The following is a 20950-nucleotide window of genomic DNA, read 5'->3' on the forward strand; positions in this document are numbered from 1 at the left end:
TGGTGAGGGCGGAAATGAGCCAGTCATCTAGGTATGGAAACACCTGGAATTCTTGTAGTTGCAAGTGAGCTGTGACAACTGCCATGCACTTTGTGAACACTCTGGGGGCTGTAGAGAGTCCAAAGGGCAGTACTCTGAACTGGTAGTGACTGGCTCCTGCACGGAAGCGCAGAAATCTTTTTGATGGCCTGTTCACTTTTATGTAGTAGTATGCATCTTGAAGATCTAGCGAGCACATCCAGTCGTCTTTTTCCAAAAGCGGGAGGATAGACTGTATTGTGACCATCCAGAATTTCTGTACTCTCACAAACCTGTTCAATACACTGAGATCCAAAATTGGTCTCCAGTTCCCGGTTTTCTTTGGCACCAAAAATAGTCTTGAGTAGAATCCGGATCCTATCTGGTCTGGAGGGACTATTTGGATGACTCTCTTTCTTAGCAGCTTTTCTATCTCTAGTGCTGCTTCTTCCCTTTGACTAGGTGGAACGTCGGGAAGGTTTTTTGAAGGGACCAGACAAAGATCGAAGGGGATATGATAACCTCTGGTTATGATCCTTTGTACCCAGGAATCGGTGGTGATGGTTAACCAGGCAGAAGGGTACAAGGAGAAACGACCCCCAACCACCTCCAGAGGAAAGGAGTTGGGCCACTCTTCAGGAGTGCTGGTAGGATTGGTCAGGGAAAGAGTCCCTGGAATCATGGTTACGCAGACCCCGTCTGCCCGAAAGGTGAGTCTTCCCTGTGAGATTTCCCCTATGCCTCTAGGGGAAAACTCGGCCTGCGTGTCACGGAAAGGACCCTGAGATTTCTTGAACCATATCTTCCCACTCTTTTGGTTTCGGGAGAAAACACGTTGAGGGGAAGAATAACGGAAACCTACGGCAGAATGGGTCTTACTGTCCTGCTCACATCTGGCCAGTGTGCTTTTAACTTTGGGTCCAAACAACGAAGAGGCCTCAATGGGAGCATTAAGAAAGGAAGCCTTAAAGGGTTCTGCGAAACTGCACAAACGCATCCAGGCTTGTCATCTCAAGACCACAGCTGAACCCGCAGCTCTAGCTGCTCCTTCTGATGCGTGAGATATCAGTCGCATAGAGGAGTTACATACTGACTCAATGGTGGCCAGCTGAGAGGCCACTTTGTTACGGACCTCATCAGACACAGCACCAGCCAAGGTTTCAGAGAGCTCGGAAATCAGATCCCTTTGAAGCCTGGTAAAGTGTACCATATAATTCAGGGACCTGATAGTAAAGGTCGCTGATGCAAAGGTGCGCTTCCCTATCCTGTACAGGGCCCGGGACTCTTTGTTAGGCGGATGGACAGTCTGGCTTTCTTCTTCCGCCAGATCCTTTTTTGTTACGGCCACCACCACCACAGCATCCACAGGAAGACCTTTAGACCAATGGGGATCGGGAGCAGGAGGGGACAAAAATCTTATCTGGCCTCCGGAGAATAGTCTTGATGGTGTCAGGAGCCTTCCACGCACGCTGCACGATGAGCCGGACAAGTTCATCGGCAGGTGGAGTAACCCAGGAAGTAGGGGGCCAGGTGCGAAAAGCCTGCAGTAATACAGACTCCTCAGAGGTTTGATTAGAAGGCTGCCAGTCACCTCTCTTTTTAAGGATTTTGAGGATATCACCAAAGGATACCTCAGAGGGTGACCGAGGGGATCCTTCCCCCTCATCAAAGTCTGTCTTCAGTGAGGGACTCCTCTGTGGAGTACATGTGCTTCCTCTTGCACGAACTTTTCCAGTGGACTTCCTCAGAGGGAGAAGCTGGGGAAGACAGCAGAAAAGGGGTTTCCTGCGGGAATATGTCCTGAGGCCCTTGCACCCAGTGTCCACTAAATGCAGCTTGTGAAAACAGTGTACCAGAGGTGGGTGGGGGGATAGACAGCACAGTATCGCCAGCAGAAGCCAAAGCATTCTCCATCAGTTGAAAGGCTGGTCCACCTGAAGAAGGGTGAGTGTCCAGGACAGGGCTCACCCCTCCCCTAAGTGACTCAGCCTGCCAACTCGGAGTCCCTGGATGGCTGTGGAGCAGCAAATTACGCGTGTCACAACTGTCATCCTGGGTCGTAGCAATACTCTCCAGCCATGAAGGCAACTGCGGTTCCTTAGTGAGATACATAAAGGGAACCGCAGAGGGGGAAGACTGTACTATATCAATGGACTTCAAAGGCAATGAAGGAGGAGAATAAGAAGGGGTCTTTGGAGATGGGTGACCACCTCCCAAGGAAGGATAGGTCCTGGGGGGTGGGATACCTCTGGGCAGGAGCACTTGATCCACAAGAAGCAACATGTCGTGTTCGGAAAGGCTTCTAGTGGACCTCACGGAGACTGAGGGAGAAACAGGTCTGTCCACAGAAGAGACAAGCTCGGTGCCCACCTCACCAGTCCTCACCGAGAACAACGGTGCCAAGAGAGACTGGACTACGGGTGTCTGCACCATGGAAATCATTGGTGCCGAGGTCACAGTCTGCACTGACACAAGGATTGGTGTCAAAGTGGTTGCCAGTACCGAAGCTGGAACCTACAAAATTGGAGCCAATATCTGAGGTGTCGGTTCCGAGTGAGATGTCAGAGCCGATGTGGTCAAGGTCTGCGCCGACAGAACGGTCGGTGCAGATGTAGTAGTCATAATAGTCTGAACCGAGGAGCACCTCGGTGCCGATATAGTAAAGGCTACAGGAGAAGACGGAGCCAAGATCACTGAAGGTGCCGAAGGTCTAGGCACCAAAAGCACTGGGGCTGACTGAGTGAGCTCCGAAGCAGAAACTTTAGCCTTCTTTGGTTGGTGGGAGTACCCAGCCGGGGATGAAGGCAAAGACTTGGCCTTAGTAGGATCATCCAAAATTTTCTTATGGGCTCTAGGAGGGTTTGAAGCCTCTGACCCAGAAATAGCCTCTGAAAAGGGAGATTTGAGAAGTCCCTTCAGCAACAACTTATTTTTCCTTTCCAACAAGGTTCTGTTAGAAAAATTTTTACAAATACCACAGGGCAGGTCAACAGATAAGTGGGACACACCCAAGCAATAAACGCACAAAGAGTGCGCATCTGATGTAGGTAATTTGTGTCCACAATCAGAACACCTTTTAAATCCCGGACTACCTTTCTTATCTGCCATGATAGAAAAAGGGGACAGTAGAAAGGGTACCAGCAATGGTACAAAGGAATACCCGAAGGTATGAAGAAAAGGAAGAGATTACCAATGATGGTAAGGGAGAAATACCTCGCGGTAAAAGATGCAGAGTAAAGAGAAGAAAACTCAAGAAAATATGGTCGCTAAATGCAACAGGGTAAGAGGCAACAAAACAGAAACTTTTCTGACAGAAAAAGTTATATACATGACTAGTCTGACAACAAATATCTATACTTAGCTCAAGAGAAGCAGCTTGACATGAACGAATGGCAGCACGGCAAACAAAATCTGAGGTAACAGGGAGAGGGGGATTATGGGTAAGAGTTTAGCTTGAGAGTTTGTAGCTGATGTGAGCTTGGAAAATGGCCGGCGCGGTGCCGATGTCGGAACCAATACCCATACGTAAGGAATGAACGAGGATTAACAATATCAGATTATCATTTCAGTCCTGGATTACAGAATGACATCACATATATCTGGCCATCTGACTTCTGATTTCCATACTACCCCCTTTACTAGAAACAGAACCAGAATCTAGCAAATATGTGTCATAATACACACACACACACACACACACACACACACACACACACACACACACACAATCCTTTGTGTTATAGCATCTGGAAGTTATTAAACCATTTCAAAAATGTCACACTTCCAAGGTAGCAATTAGTTTACCCTTAAGGGCAATACAGTAGGATTTCTGTGGCTGCAATCAGAACTGTAATATATAATCTTTATGGCCTAAGCCAGATCATTTAATTTCAGACTATATTTCAAAGTTAGTTGGACTAAGATTAACCTCTTCTCTTCCAGTATCCACTGTTACAATATATTCATTTCAACAGTTACGATACAGTCTGGCATACAGGTGTATTTCTTTTCTGTCCAGCAGGACCCACTGTCAGTACATTTTTAACACAAGCAGCTTTACAAATACATTTTCAGCACAAGCACCTCTACAAATCAGTTTGATATACAAATTAATATAATTCTTTACAAAACTCCAGCTAGCTATGCTGGCATATGTTACACATCCCTGCCCTACATCTCCTGGCATAGCTGGCAATGTCTCACATCATCACACAGTGAATCAGTGGTGGTGTACAAATACACAAATCTAGGAGTAAAGCATGATGGTTGGTATTGCCAAGCCACACAAAACCTTCTAAATTACTTCCTTAACAACTCCCGTGATCAAAAATGACACCAGAAATACCATCTGTAGACTTCCACAGTTTTCAATGAAATGGCATTTCAGTCTTTTTTTTTCAAACATATGTGGTTCAGGCAAACCATCTTTAAGAAAATGACACAGAGCCACACATAGATGGGAGCAGGGTACAATATTGACTGTGCTCCTACACTAGCATACAGATGATTAATGTAAAAATGTTGAAACAACAAATACTAATGTGTTCTGTACATGCTCCGGGAATTACCCTGAAGTGGCCTAAATCAAAGACAAGTGTTTTTGTAGGGGGCATGCACCCCAGCCACCCCACCCCTTGCTAATTATATATACTGAGATCTCACATGCACCGGGGAAAGGAAATATTCCCCTAACTAGGAACTGTCGATCTTTCACATCAATCAACCATCTGTTTGCCTTGACCAAATATGTGTCAGTATAGGCGCAAAGTTGATCTACTGCCATACACCCATATAGGCTTACTTTAAATAATCTAAAATCCCAAATGTCAGCTTTGTTAACTTTGACAGAAAAATATAGAAAAAAAACTTTGGCGCATTGCACATGCTCTGAGATACATCTAAGCATACAACAATAAAACAGTGTTGGGGGAAGCATCCCACTCCTGTGCCTCCCATAACTCTACTTATTATATATTCTCACTCTTAGACTGTACAATACTGAGAAAAGAGAATACTCTCTAACTTCATTATGTTTTCATCTTGCACAACTGTCGACTACCTGTCTTGCCGATAAAGTGTGTTAGGAAACAGATGTTGAATTTAAAGAAAGTATAGTTTTTTATATATATATATATAGGTTTACTTAAAATGACTTAAACTGCATAATATCAACAGCAAAAATATCTAAACACAAAACAATTAGCCAGGTGGGGGGATGCAGGGGAGCTTGCCCCCCTGAAAAAACACTGGTTTTGGATGCGGTTAGATCTTGTCGATATTTTGTATTTAAATACTTTTGAGTTTAGGTATTTTTAGTAGACCCCCCCACACACACACACACACACACACACAGATTCATTTATAAATCAACACCGAAATTAGTGTGGCTAACTGGATTTAGCAGAATGACAAATTACGGGATCCAAACCGTCTACAGCACCAATCCTAGTTTAAAGCCTAACCAGTCTACATTTACATTTTGTAAAAAAAAATAATAACACAGTATACCCAGGTCAGTTTGTCTGAGTGTAGCCCCTAGTACTTCCTTTTGGGAGTACCACAAAAAAGTGCCTAATATCAGTAAACTGGTAGTTCTCGGTCATGCTGTAAACACTTCAAAATATTCACTGCAATGCCTATACTAGTCATTTCATGCATTCAGGTAAGTTGGCTGCTATGAAATGAATGTTATTTTTACTTGTTCATCTGTTTTTCAAAACACACACAGTGTTGCAGTAAATAGTTTTAATGAAATTGAAATAGTGTCTCTTGAATATGTACTCTACATAAAATTTCTTGAAGACTTTTTTCCCCAAAAGCCAAGAAAGAAAGTAAGTGGTCACATCATATTGTGCAATCTACACAGCTTCAAAGCTATCCATTTGACTGCCATAGTTTAGTAGATCATTTGCTCTTTACTTTGCATAACAAATCACTTTTTGAGCAAAACACATTTTCAAATTGTCAAAATTATTTCTTGACTCATATGTCCCATCAAACCTAACTATAACTTTGCTATTTTGTGAATATAACTTACAGCTATGACCCTACAAGCTTAATTTTCATTATGCATGATACATTGTTATAATAAACCTAAAACACACAAATGTATAATGAACTAATCAACTGAATGTACAGTATTAATAACACATCAATTATCGTGTAATTTACAATGTGTCAACGTTAATCTCTATGATCACTGACATACTAAACAATACAACCAAGTTTATATATAATCACATTTAAAACTGTTGAGCAAGACGTTTTAAAAAGATTGAAATGCAAGTAATGATTTGCAATGTACGAAATAATTAATTTCTAATGAAATGTTGCGTCTTTCGGCTTTTCCCGGTTAGGGGTCGCCACAGCAGAACTCCGGTCCGCTAATGATTGGCAGTAGATTTTTATGTGCCGAGTTGCCAGCTCTGATGCCCAACCTTCAACGAAGGTACGCCCATTCACACGTCTCCACACAGAAGACGCTCTAGCTGAGAATCGAACAGGACAACGTCTAACTGTGAGGCAACAACACTACCGCAGCACCACCACCGCGGAGTCCTAATTTCTATACCAAAATTAGACATAATATTGACATTGAAGTTTTAGCCCTGAGTGGCCTCTCACTAACCTTAGTTCAAATAGTGGTACTTTGAACTAGAAAGCTGGTCAAGAGAAAGCTTCTTAAACAGTGAAACCAACAACCATTTTTCCTTCCAAAGAGGAAAGAGTCGCTAACCCTAATGAAATGCATACAATCCACTTTGCAGCATGTACAACATAATAACTGTGGAAAATGTGCACAGAGACGCATTTTTACGTGTGAGTAAATGACTGTATAGATCCTAGTCAGACAAGGAGAGCTAGGACAGTACATGTAAACACCCATTCTTGGCACTAATATAATGGACCAGATGGTCCAATCAAATCCTTGAACCCATGGCTCTACTCTCCCATACAAAACAGAGACAAGGTTATTCTCTCATATAAAAGACAGCCCCACCACACTTGGTCATGTCAATGCTACACCAACTATGGTGTTATGAATGGACTTCACAGAGTAAATGTTGAAGTCAAGAGTCTGAGGTTATCTAAAAGAGAATAAAAAAGTTGTACATTTTCTCATATTTCTTAATGGAATCTTTCTTAAGAGGTAAGACATGCAGAACTGTTTGGCTCACTAAATCTGTGTAACTAAGACATCCTAAACAATATTTAAAGAAAAAACATTAACCAAAAATGTTCACTTTTTTAATGAGGCTTACAGTGAATTTCATTCTAAAATGTAACTACATCCTACAAATTACCCACAAGAGCCTTAAACTAGAATATGGGTACCAAACACATTTATAAAGTGACTTGACTGTTATGTTGAGCTACTGCAGCTAGACAGTTTAAATTACTGTTGCCCAATGATGCTTAAGGAGGAAGAAATAAAAGTAAACATTAGGATACTAGTGTAACAAAATGCTCATTAAAAAAATTCCAAGTTTATTTATTTATTTATTTTATTTTTATTTTACATTTGTTGACCGGGCTAGTCTAGCTGGATATATTTCCATTTTCAGTAGAGGCCCGGGGAGAAAAGCTCCACATAAAACATAACAAAGAGACATGATAATAATAATCACATAGAATACAAAGAAAAGAAAAAAAAATTGTAATAAAAACTGGTAATAATAATAAAAAATGGTAATAAGATCAATAAAAATTAAGGCACATAATCAATAGTAGTCATGACTAGAGTTAAATCAGATTCAAAGCATCTTACTTAATACAAACAGGCTGTATCTTAAGGCTTCTGCTGTAATAGGAAAAGTACAAGTAGGAGGAGAAGTAAGAGGAGTAGTGTTAGGTAAAATGAAGGGAGGCGACAGTAGTTAAGAAGTAAGAGAAGAAAAGGGCTAGCAAGAGGAGATAGGAGAGGAGAGAGAAGTAGGTAGAGCAAAGAAGGATTGGAAGGAGGAAGAAAGGTAGATAGTAAGTATAAGCACCCAGTAGGGTTAAAGGTCAGGTAAGGGGGGGGATCAGTCTGGTGTATTACATGAGCAAAGCCAGTGATTTTGGAAGTACAGTTTGATTTGTTGTTTGAAGAGGGGTAGAGATGTGATTAGAGTTAAATCCCTAGCTAGCAAATTCCATGCTCGGCCTACAGTATTACTAAATAGAGAGTCTCCAGCTAAGTTGTGAGCCTTTATAGGTTTGGTCAAGAATTTACAAGAGGAACGAAGGGAGGTAAGATTATTATAAGGGAGTAAAAGCTGTGATAGTATAGGGGTGTTATCAGGTTGGTACAGAATTTTGTGGGCAATAGTAAGTTGGGAGATTATAATATAGTTTTGTAGTTCTAGCCAGCCTAAAAGTTTCATGTTAAGGCAGTGATGGGTTCTGAAAGGGTTACCAGTGGCGGGCCGGCAATGTTATTATAGCAAGTTGCTAGTTTGTTTAGGTTAGTTTTCTTGAGGTTAGTGAAGATAGGAGAGGCATAGAAGAGAGTAGATAAAAGATGGGAGTGGGCAATAGTAGCTCTAGCTGATGGGGTGAGGAATGGTTTAATACGATATAAGGATCCTATCTTTCTATTTACTGATTTGATGGTGTTGTTGATGTGTTGATCAAAAGAGAGATTGTTATCAATGGTTATTCCTAGCAGTTTAGTTGTAGAGTCTGGAGAGATGACAGTGTTGTTGTTTGACAAGATGGTGAAATTAAATGGGGGGGTACGAATAGTGGGGGTGAAGAGAAGAAGTTTGTTTTTTTTAGCATTAAGGAGAAGGTATCGTCTAGTAAACCATGTTTCTACAGTGTTAAAGATATTTTGGGTTTGTGAGATTAGATCAGAGGAGGAGGATGCTGAACAAATAATAGTGGAGTCGTCTGCATATTGAATACAGGTGGCTTGAGGAATTGCAGAGTGGAGCTCATTGATGTAGAGGGAGAAGAGAAGTGGACCAAGAATAGAGCCCTGAGGCACTCCGATAGAAATGGGCAGTAAGGAGGAGATGTGGTTGTCCCAGAGAACGGCTTGTTGTCTGTTGTTGAGATAAGAACTAAACCATTTGATGGTAAGAGTGTCAAATGAGAGGGATTTAAGGATGTTAATTAAGGAAGAGTGGTTAACCATGTCAAATGCTTTTGAGAGGTCAATGAATAAAGCAGAAGAGAAAAGATTATTGTTGTTGTTAATGGTATCTATAAAGGAAAGGAGAGCAGTAGTGGTGCTATGGTGGGGTCTAAAGCCATGTTGACAGTTAGCTATAATATTGTGTAAAGAGAGATACTGTACAAGTTGCTGATGAATACATTTCTCCATAATCTTTGCTAAAGGTGAGAGAAGGGCAATTGGTCTAAAGTTGGAGTAGTCAATACAGTTACCGCCTTTGTGTAGTGGGATAATATGAGAGACTTTCCAGATATCAGGGATGGTTCCCTCTTGGATGGTCCTATTTATGAGTATAGCTATTGGGTATGCAATTTCTTTGGCTGCTTTTTGCAGAAAAAGGGAAGGGAGTTTGTCAGCAGAGGGGGTACAGGGTTTCAGTTTAAATATAAGTCTATAGATGAAAGAGGTAGAGATAGGTTGTAGAGAGAAGTTATAAGAAGAGTCTACTAGATTGTTTGGAGGATAGAAGTCATTAGTGTTCAGTTGTTTAGCAACTTGTTGTTTGTGAGATGGAGACCACAGTAAGAGCTTTTAAAAGTACACAAACCACATGACCAAAGTCAAAAATGTGATGAAGACTGAGTGTGGACAAACAAAGTAAAATATGATAATGCAACAGGAAACAAGCAAGATCACCTTTTTCCATAACTGCTCAATTGTTACTAATAGCTGTTTTTGTGTTAGCATTTCAACCACAGCAACTTACTGTAGGTTCAGATTCTTGCTCATCTCAACCAATATGAATCTAAAATGTTTAAAAATGCAATACTTTCTGAGAAGTTAGAACACTTAATATACCATGGCAACTGTTTATTTCCATCAGCACTCACCATTTTTTGTTGTCATTTGTCTGAAAGTACAGTACTTTATGTCCAAACTGCTCACTGATGTTTCCTTCAAATGAAAAGGCTAAGATGTCTGTATCCAAGTTGTAAGACCAGGACAGATGGAGTACTGAAACAAAAAGCAGAAACACAGCTATAAAGTGTGCATAATTATAGGTTAGTTTATTCTACATCCTGGATTTGGTAAGCTTTAATTGCTAGAAGACAATGACATAGCCCATGTATGCTGTCCTGTTGCCATGCCATGTATTTAAGAACAAGGTATAAAGCTCAGCAATGAATAGAAGATATTTTGTCAGCCTTCAGCCCCTATTCTTCACAAGTACTGGAAGGCAGGATAAAAATCAGTACAGACTTTTACTAGAGTTATAAGTGATTAGCATTCATGAACATCTTATTCCTGGTGCAAGTTCCTTGCTGTCAGACATTAGCAGCAAAAGCTTTATTGCATTTAGTAAATGAACCACACCCTAAGCATTATCCCTTGTAACAGACTAATTACACTGTATCATTGTATAGGAATTACTACTGAGATCACTCATTATACTAGAATGAAAACTCAAGCACATAAACGGCCCTGTTACATAAAGACTGCATATCACACCAAGTTATCTACACTGTCTATTTCTCCTTCTTAAACCTGGTGAGAGTCAAACAAATCTATGTACAAAATTATCTGTCAATTATCTGTCACTCACTATCCTCTCAGGGCCTACTGAAAATGGATGCATTCAACTAAATTGTTTGAAGCTGAGTCATATTAATGAGCACAACTTATACAGCAAACTGAACTTTGTGCAAACCTGGGTCTCTTGAAACAACCATGCATGCTTATGATACACTCCTGGTTGAGGGTCTGAGTATTGAAAGGCACAATAATTGTCACTAGACTTGCACTGGGGATTGTGCAAAAACTACTATATACAAGCAACTGAGAAGTGTTGGAAATAATGAAATACAAGCTATTACTGACAGTCATTACTGACAGTCATGAAGTTTGGATCAAATGAGATCACCCAATACCAGAAAATAAATACAGAAAAAGCAGATATAGTAGTCCAAGAAAAAATGACAAAAGTAGCTTTAATCACTGAATTACCTACACTCAGGGATAATAGCTTCTTATGGACCGACAGAAACAATGTAATAAAATACCTGGTTTGTAAGTAGAAACTACAGCAATATGGATGAAATAGACCCAGACAGTTTCAACAATATTAGGAGCAACAGGACTAATGAAAAGAATTTTCAAAGGTACTTAAATATGCTACCAATACATGTAACCCATTATGAAATGAAGCAATCAGGTAGTTGCACGTGCCTAGAAGTCTACTCTTAGCTAAAATCAAAGAATGAAGCAATACTAATTTCATGAATTTTAATCATACCTTGACTCAGGAATGGAAACCATTCCTGACATGGTATTAGAAACCCACATATGGAAAAATTAAAATATAATTACCAAAACATGGCCCAGGCTGCACTCAAAAAATGGGAACATAATTTTATTTATTTTTATTTATTTAACATTTGTTGACCGGGAAAGTCCGACTAGGTTCCACAGAGCCTGTTTTCAGCGGAGGCCCGGGGAGAAATGCTCCATCACATAATACAATCAGTATATAAAGATGAGACCAAGCAATAAAACTGCTTTAGGTATAGCTATCACATTCAGTGAGGATTATACCTGTATTTTATCTGATGATCAGTTGCCATACTCCATTGAGAAAAAATATATCATAATCTCTAACCTTGGAATTGGCATAACTTGTTAAGTATGTAACCACTGTATATATTGTATCTGCAATCTTAACTGCTTATCTTGGAGATTTTCTCCTCGGGCCTCTACTGAAAATGGACATGAATCCAGTCGGACTATCCCAGTCAGCAAATGTAAAATAAAATACAATAAATTTTCAGAGTCAGATCTAAACATCCATCACTGTCATATGTGCATACAAATCACCTGTCTCTTTAAGCTAACATTACTGAGGACTGACTACTGTTTGTCACATCTTGGAAAAGGTGAATCCATAGCAATGGTCAATCTAAATCTAGACTGGAGGCTTGCTTGCAATAACTAGTGTCATCCTTTTGTACAGCTACTTGATCTTTCTCAATGACACAAACAAGTCTTGGGGAAAGGATAATATACTAGACTGGATTCTTAACTCTGCTTCAACAATCATACTGGCCAGGACTATAAATGACACCTTCAGTGATCATTTACATGTTTTTGTCATATGGAGCCATGTCAAGATTCAGGAAACACTAAGACACTCTAGCCAGAGAAATCCACCAAGTGGGCACCCCTGTCACATATAAATCTGGATATAGTGAATGACTACTTTATGTGCATTAAGATACTTTGAGGTTTTGCTGCCATTCACCTATGTAGAACCATGACCACTGACTTCCCATGGACTACTTTTGTAGTAAAATGACTAACAGTGTAAAGAGGTACCACCAGAGAGTCTGCTACACCACCAAATCCCACAATATACTGGTATGGTTCACAGATCAAAAAAACAAAGGGAAGAAATTACTCCTAGATAGCAATAGGACTACCTTCTAATCAAAATAAATATTTTCGTTTATCAAAATACTGAGGAGTAACCTGTTTCCACAACTAAAACCTGAGGATCACATGCAAACAGTACAACTAAAACTAATCATAAGCCAGGTCTGCTACACAGAGCCAAGTCATTCACAACAAGCACATCATTCATCACTTCCTTAATACTATGCATATTTCTAATGTGCTAAGAAATATACCCTCCCCACAATAAGGGCAAACATGAAAATTAGAACCGTAATGTTTTAGCATATTTTGCAATGTAGGACTCTCAATAATCTTTGCTCAAATCATTTGCAATGTATTCTACTGACTGCTCACTGCAACACGTCAAACTATTTAAAAACATTAAATCATATTGGTGAACATCTTGTTTTACAATTAATTTCAATTCTGTCTATACTACAGATGGTACAGTTGCAAGTGGTTTGATAAAAAAGATTAAATTTTTTTTGATATTTTAGTTTAACTTTCTAATCAATTTTTCACTATGACCACACCCACAAAATATCAATGTAGTTATTGGTGATTTTATATATATATATATATATATATATATATATATATATATATATATACCAGTGATGCATTATGGGAAATTAAACAACAAATTCTTTTAGAATAGATGCTACTTACCTGCATTATGGTTTTGGTGATAAATCATAACATGCTCATTTTCAACATAGGGTATTCTACCTGCGAGACATGCCTGACAACTTGCATTACTAGGATACAAGACTCTGCTCTTGCTACATCTGGCATAGAAATACAGTTGCTTACACACTGATTTAGGTATTGAAGCATTGTGGGTTCAGTCTTTCAAGATGTCATTGTAGGGCTTTTAATCTTTAAGAAAAATCTCAAGGTATGGTGTTTATCAACACACTTTTTGCATCAAAAACTGTATAATATGATACTGTATAGGGTAAGGAGATTATATCCATTGCTAATGGTTTGTATTTTTGTTTGCTACTGAAGCTGCTGCAATACCCTTTAAATTAACACAGCTAATTAAATGCTTCTGCATAGCTTCTGCATCGCCAACAGGAGGGGGCTTTTGTTCCATACAGCAATGTCTAGATAGAACATCTCTGAAGATACACAACCTCAGAGTAAAATAAATTTTGTTTGTATATACAGCGGTTTGACAGGAAAAGACTCTGGCAAAAGAACTGCGCACAGATGATTCACCATGGCATTCTGTTTATTTGACAGTATGGGATTTAGTGTAAAGAACAAAACCTGATCATTTCTCATTTTCAAAGAAAAATTCTATAATTAAATAGCCACATTCACATAAGATCAACAGACCCCCACCACTGTGTACCCTTAGAAGAACTAAGTATTTACAATTCAAACAATATATAAAATCATTTCAGTTAGTGATGGCACACATCCAAGTATCAAGCACTGACTTACAAACAATATGCCTACTTGCTAACACATCTCCTGAAGTCCTGCGGGACACAAGAGGTAAGTAGTCTGATTGCTAACCAAAGTGTGAATGACTCCTCTTTTTGCTTTTCATGTTGGTAAATTAAGGAACAACTTCCCCTCTACAATTTGGCAAATTACAAACAATGGCCTTCAGAAAACAGTAGATCAATACATTCTTAACAGCTGACAATGTATCTTCCATGTAACTTAATTTGTATAAACATGCGCCTACCTAATGTTCTGTAAATACATGATCTCTTTTTCCTTTTGAGCATTTTAACCTGTGTGATAGTTTAAGTAATCTGTTCACAGCCCAACTTCCCATGCACTAGCATGTGTCCACCTACCTCTTATCTCAAACTCTCCCCAATTTAAACACTATTTCTACTTATTCAGATGGTCTAAATGCACAGTGCCTTATTGCTAATTAGCATTATACAGAGTGATGTGTTGACAACAAAAAATTATCTGCTGTATTTTTCTTCCATTTTATGCATTTTCTGTTATTAATCAGGGATTTTCTCATCTTTTCAGTTTGCTGCAATGAATGTTCAGCTTAGTGTTCAGCCACAGAAAGTTCATGCTCAGTAACACATAAAGTACAGTTGTGTAAGTAAACTTACCATAACAGCAGATGTTCGAATGATCACTGCTGCAGTAGCCTTAGCTATCAAACAGTTCGAGCTGAGCTGACTAAAAGACAAGTCAAGCCAAGAAGCCCTTCAGAGCTTTCCTACCAAAAGAGAAAGAGAGGGAGGCTTAGCCCTAAAAGGACAAATCTAGGACAAACAAAAAAATAAATGTGCACAACCTGGCACACCAAAAAACAAAGAATATGGAGGGAGGAGGCAGCCATTCTTATAGTGATTATTGAAACATTTACTGTTATGGCAAATTTATTTACACAACTGTACTATGTTCATCATATTAGCTACATGGGCAGATGACCCTAGTCTGCTACCTTTGGGAAATGGAAGAACAGTCCAGGAGCTCCTGGAGAATGGCCGTAGCAAAACTCGGAAAATCAAAGTTGCAGAATTATACTCTTTTTCCCATAACTATCAATAATTTTCCCAAAAAAACTGCGGTGGTGGTGCTGCGGTAGCATTGTCACCTCACAGTAAGACGTTATCCTGTTCGATTCTCAGCTACAGCGTCTTCTGTGTGAAGTCATGCGTGAATAGGCGTACCTTCGTTGAAGGTTGTGCGTCAGGGCCGGCCAATCATTAGCGGACCGGAGTTCCGCTGTGGCGACCCCTAACCGGGAAAAGCCAAAAGACACAACAACAATCAATAATTTTCCCATCCTTATCAGAAAGAGTACGACTGGAACTGAGTAGGTGTTTATCAGCAGTGGGATCAAAAACAGCTATAGCTGCTGGGTCAGGTTTATGAGTAGTGTATAAAAATTAAAAAGACCAAAGAACTTTATATATTCTATCTGCATCTTTAGGGACAGCTGCAAAGAGTAATGCACACATCCTCTAATGCAGACAGGGCAGGAGGAATGGACATAGGGCCTGAAAAATCCTTCTCTAACAACTCATAGTACTTTCTGAGGGACTGAGAGACCTCAGTGTACTCCAGTTGAAAACACTGGCACATTATAGCAAATTTCTCACAGAAAGAGAAACCCTCATAGGGAGAATCTGAAGCTGAGTTCTCCTCTGAGTCTGAATCAGAAGGAAAACACCCTGTATCCATCCTTGTATCTTCCTGTTCAGATTTAAAATATTGAATCTTTTCATGTAAAGAGGTATCCCTCTTTCTTTTCAAGAAGCTACTTTACAAGAATGATCAATAGCTTAAATTAACACTTGAACCAGACCCAGTAAACTACACCTATCCAAAGAAATTTGAGGAGGAGTAGAAACATGCTTTTTTTTTTACAGAAAAAAATGGAGCCAACCATGATACTAATGGCAGCAGCTGCTTCCACAGGGATGGGCACAGCATTTTCTTACAACAGGGAAACCACCCCTGCTCCCTCTCCAAGGACTGACAAGGTGGCTCTCACGTCCAACTGACAAGACTCCAACAGCCTCACTGGATGTGGCTAACTCTCAGTCCATAGTAGTTATAGGTGCTATACCAGACGGATCCAGGGTAAAAGATGAGTAGTTTGAGATACAACAAATGACCACAGCAAAGTCACCCACATGTGGCAAAGGTAAACCGCTAGTCTGTTGTAGTGGCAAAGCCTGTTTATTTAGATTTTTCTTTTTGTGGCTGGAAGGAGGACCGACCATGGGACTCAGTCTGTTTCATGGTCAAGCTGAAAATGTGCCTCTTTCAAAGAGAAGACACACATTAAATGATGGTAAACATTACCAGTCTACAAAAAGTTACTTTTTTGACAAAGGCACAGCAAAAAGCATTTTAAAACAATCTGCCATCTCCACAAAAGTGAACTAAACACAATTTCTCCATAGAAAAAAATGTTTTCAGTTACTTTACACCACTTTTAAACTGACAGGAAAAACAAGTGCTCCATTTAACTGTTGTTACAGTCTCATGACAGTCCATTAAAACACAACACTCCTAACTTTAAAACAACTTTCTTGAAAAGGAAAGCGATAAAACAGCAACATAAATAAGAAAATGGACTTTTTTTCCTCAAAGGGAACTTATCTTCACAGCAACGGAGCAGCACAATCCAACTATCGATCCTCAAAAGCCTCAGAAAAGTGTATTCTTCTACAGCAATAAAACTCTGAAGGGCTTTGCATCCAGTCCTGTCTTTTAGTATGCTCAGCTTGAGCAACCTGACAGTTTGGGCATGTGGAGGGTGCCCTGAAGCTTTGGAAACTGGTCAGCTGTTATAACCATAGCAAGATTTCATTCACATAGCTAAGGCTACTGCAGCAGTGATGAATACGAGGAATATCTACAGAAAATGCTATTCCAGATTATTTTTGCTCAGCTTTGAAGATCTTCTGTAAAACTACAATAATACTCACTGATAAGACAGCATGTAAATAAAGATTTGCTCAATAACTGATAGTTTGAACCACAGATTCTGTTGCAGTTACCTACACTGTGATTTAACTGCTGTAGCATTTTTCTCTAGGGTTTATATGACAATGGGCTGTGTTCATTATGGCTCTGCCAATGAAGAAATATTTATCAACACCTCCTATGCCAACATACACCTGCTAGTGCAGTTATTTACTAAGTTATTAGGCACCATTACCACTGACATAGGGTATGACAAAGTGCAGCAAAAATGTAGTGTAAAGTCACTCCAGGAAATATTAGGCAATAGCAGATGGCTCACTCTATGACACCCCTCATAACCTGCATACTGCCACCCATACATGCATAATGTCCCTTCCTGATCTGTCAGAGATCTGTACATGCAGCCTGTACTCATACACTAACAAATGGTACTCTCTATGCACTGTAACAAATATTAGGGCATCCTCTTCAACCTGACTGCTAGTGGAGTCTTCTGATGCCATATATCCATGATGTAATCCCAGTCTCTGAACTATATAATTGTCCCTCTAGACTCTGATTGATCAGTGCCCTACCAAATACTTCTCTTTTCTGTCACAGGTTATTTCTTCTAGCACTGTACTCTTTTTTTTTTTGTGAGTGCCACTGACCTTATACCGCCTCTATTCCTGTCAGTCAGTTATTGACATCTGCTGCTCTACACACACACACACACACACACACACACACACACACACACACAAACACACCTTTACCTACATATTTTGTAATACAGTGTGGAGTTCTTGCCAAAATGGTACCTCAAAATATTATCAAAAAATGTTATAAAAAGAACTATATTGTAAACAGAACTGCTGCTTTTTAAAAGGATATAAATATGATGAATATATCTTGTAAATAAAATTGTTCAAATACTTGTGCACCGTTATGTACTAAGCAGACAGGATTCCTGCATGGTTCAGCTAATACGTCTTTAACTGACCTCTTGTGTAATTTGAGTTATAAGAGACAGAGAGAGTACTGCAGACCTACCATTCAGAGAAAAGCTAGCCATTTTTTGTGTACCTGGAGCATTGGTTCTGGACAGTGTGCTGAGGTAAGAAGATTTGCTGTGGATTACATCCAGGGAAACCCGGACATTTTCTTACAAAGGAACACAGACAACGAACTAAGCTACTTTGAAGTACATATATGCTGCTTTGAAGTACCTACATGCTGCAAACAGTAATTCCTACTCAAGAAGGGAATTGCTGGACTTTGCATGATAAACTAAGTTCCTTTTGCTTAAATTACCTGATACTATGAAAGAAGGTGTTTTGGATGTTTTTACTTTGATTGTCATTGCAGAAAGTTACTCCTTCTGGTGCATGTGAGACATCATCACTGACTTTTATTTAACCTTGTGAGGTACCCACTCTGGGCAGTAATAAAGGAGCCTGAATCCTCACCACTGACACTGGAGAGGGACGTTCTCTTGGAATACAAATGTATAAACTCAGTATTTCCAGATGCAGACCTCTCTGTATCAAGCACAATTTCCCTTAAGAGTGCACAGGAAACACACTCAGTCTCGGGTCTGGATTTTTCCATCTCCCCTCCAGTTCCCCAATAAGACTTCCCACTGGTACAGCTGTAGGCTTAGGTCCTCAGCCGAGTGTCCAAGTCAAGTCCTCCAGCACCCTCTGTGTGAAACCAGTGCTTCATGTCCCAGCCCCAAGTAGCTGACATACAAACTCTGAGATTTAATTTTTACACACACACACACACACACACACACACACACACACACACACACACACACACACACACACACACCTGGGAAAGATTGGCACAGATTACCCAATCTACCAGCTTTGCCCAGACTATAAGGTAGATTCACTGCTACCAGTCAGCTACTATAAGGCTCTTAAAAGGGTATCCAGTTATACTGAGTGAAATTAATATAACTACAAATGGTAATGTTGACCAAACAGCAAGGCTTTCAGGAGTGGAGAGAGTTATCACCAAATAAATATGTGCAGATACTCTCAAAACTTAAATATTTTCTAAAAAGGACCAGCCACAATGAAAAGTTTAAATATATTTAATAATTAATAAAAGAACATGAAAACACTAAATATCTATTTACAGTCAACACCAGAGTTTCAGTCACACAAAGTATTAAAAATATTACATATGGAAAGTTTTACACAGTTATAGAAAAACAGTACTTAGCTAGTCTCACTATCTATTCCTGATTGGCTAAAAGAATTACTGTTCCTACTTACTGAACAGAGCAAGGCAAGATGGATGAGTGGTCCTTGTTGTCAGATCCAAGACAGAATACAGAATGCTGCTGAGACTTCAGTCTCCTCTAATATTAAAACATTATTTCTGTACAGAATGACATCACATACATCTGGTCATTTGAATCTGTTTCCTGCACTGTTCCCCATCACTAGAAGCTACCAGGGTTTTAGCACCTATATGTTACCAGACACACATATAGAGCTTTGCCCAGATGTGGTGCAGCTGCTGAAAGTCATAAAACCATAAAACCATTTCTCTCTTCCTACAGGAGCTACAAACTATTCTCTAGCACATACACTGCGTCTCTGGCTCCATTCAAAACTGTGGGATAAAATCTTTATAGCTTAACCCACAAAGTAATTTAATTTCAAGAATATTTTGCAAAGTCAGGTGGATTAAGAATAACCATTTAAACAGCTACAATAATGCATGTATATGTGTTTTCCTTCCAAAAGGGCACACTGTTGATACATTTTAACATAAGCAAACCTCACAAAAATACATTTTCAGCATAAGCATCTGTACAAATAAGTCTGATATACAAATGACATATAATTATTTACAAAATTCCAGCTAGCTGTGCTCGCATATGTTTTAAATCCACTACCCTATTTCTCCTGGCATGGTTGGCAGTACCTCCTATCATCACAAACCTTAATGTAAAACTATGTCTATTTTATAAACTTGTGGAATATTGTATACTATACCACATTACAGGAGAATATAATCATTTTTACCATTGTTTACGCCAAAAATCCTAATTTTCCTTTCACTGCCCATGCAAAGTCCTACAACTTTTTGTCCCCTTCTTGTTATACTTGACAGCTGTCCCAGTGCTCTGTGTCTTTCACTGGGTCTACTAGCATTCCAATCTCTCACCTGTTAATGCCAAATTTCAAGCCAGGCCACTGAGGAGCATATGGGCATCCTAGGGAGCAATGCTGTCTATCTTCAATTTAGGTTCTTGTTTTTTCTTTTATGACCTACACAAGACTCTGCCCCCTCCCCTACATTCACTGGCCTCATCTGATGGGTACTCCCCTAATTGCCTATCCTTAAGTAGCAACATCAGTGAATGCCTTCCCAACTGGAATAAGCCCTTCCATCCCTCCCTGCCAGCTCCTTAGATGCCCAAGAAGGTAATTGAACCTGGGTCACCTGGGCTGTAGTTAGGACTTTATCCCTCTATGCCATGGTGCTGGCTTGCAGAATCATACAATTTTGACCCAGTTAACAACATATGAAAAAAAGCATCCCTGTGTTGTTGCTAACTTGCCAGTCTTGTATTGTGGGCTGTGCTGCTGTTTAGTAGAGTTCATCTATATAATGCCAACCTAAATGCCATGACGACTATAATACAACTCTTGCAAACCACAGTTGCTTCCACTGACAGTATGGTGTCCCTTGCCAAAACTATGTCAATTTCAATGACCGTTCTACCAATGTCAATTTCAATGACAGTTCTACCAATGGGAAAAAAAAGACTGGAGTGTAAGACCTCGAGGTATACCTGGTAGCCTTTGAGCATTATGCCCTCCAGGAGGGATAGAACAAGCGGGACTGAACTAAGATTCTCTCAGCTCAACTCACTGGGGAGCCTTTCAAGACATGGAACAGACTATCACAACTATAATAAAGTAAAGACGGCAGTGCTAGCCAGAGCTCGTG

At 39.7% G+C, this 20950-nt stretch overlaps 1 protein-coding gene across 1 annotated transcript in view; it reads right to left on the reverse strand.

Moving 5' to 3' along the window:
- LOC122813657 (integrin alpha-X-like) overlaps positions 1 to 20950 on the reverse strand; it is a 3682398-nt gene that overhangs the window by 3095377 nt on the left and 566071 nt on the right. The window contains exon 2 of the mRNA XM_044086096.1: positions 10009 to 10132. Within this exon, the coding sequence (XP_043942031.1) occupies positions 10009 to 10132 (124 nt within the window). The remainder of the gene's footprint in view (positions 1 to 10008; positions 10133 to 20950) is intronic.

The sequence above is a fragment of the Protopterus annectens genome, chromosome 10.part0 (assembly GCF_019279795.1).
Source record: "Protopterus annectens isolate FY-2018-M chromosome 10.part0, PAN1.0, whole genome shotgun sequence".
NCBI classification, from domain to species: domain Eukaryota; kingdom Metazoa; phylum Chordata; order Ceratodontiformes; family Protopteridae; genus Protopterus; species Protopterus annectens.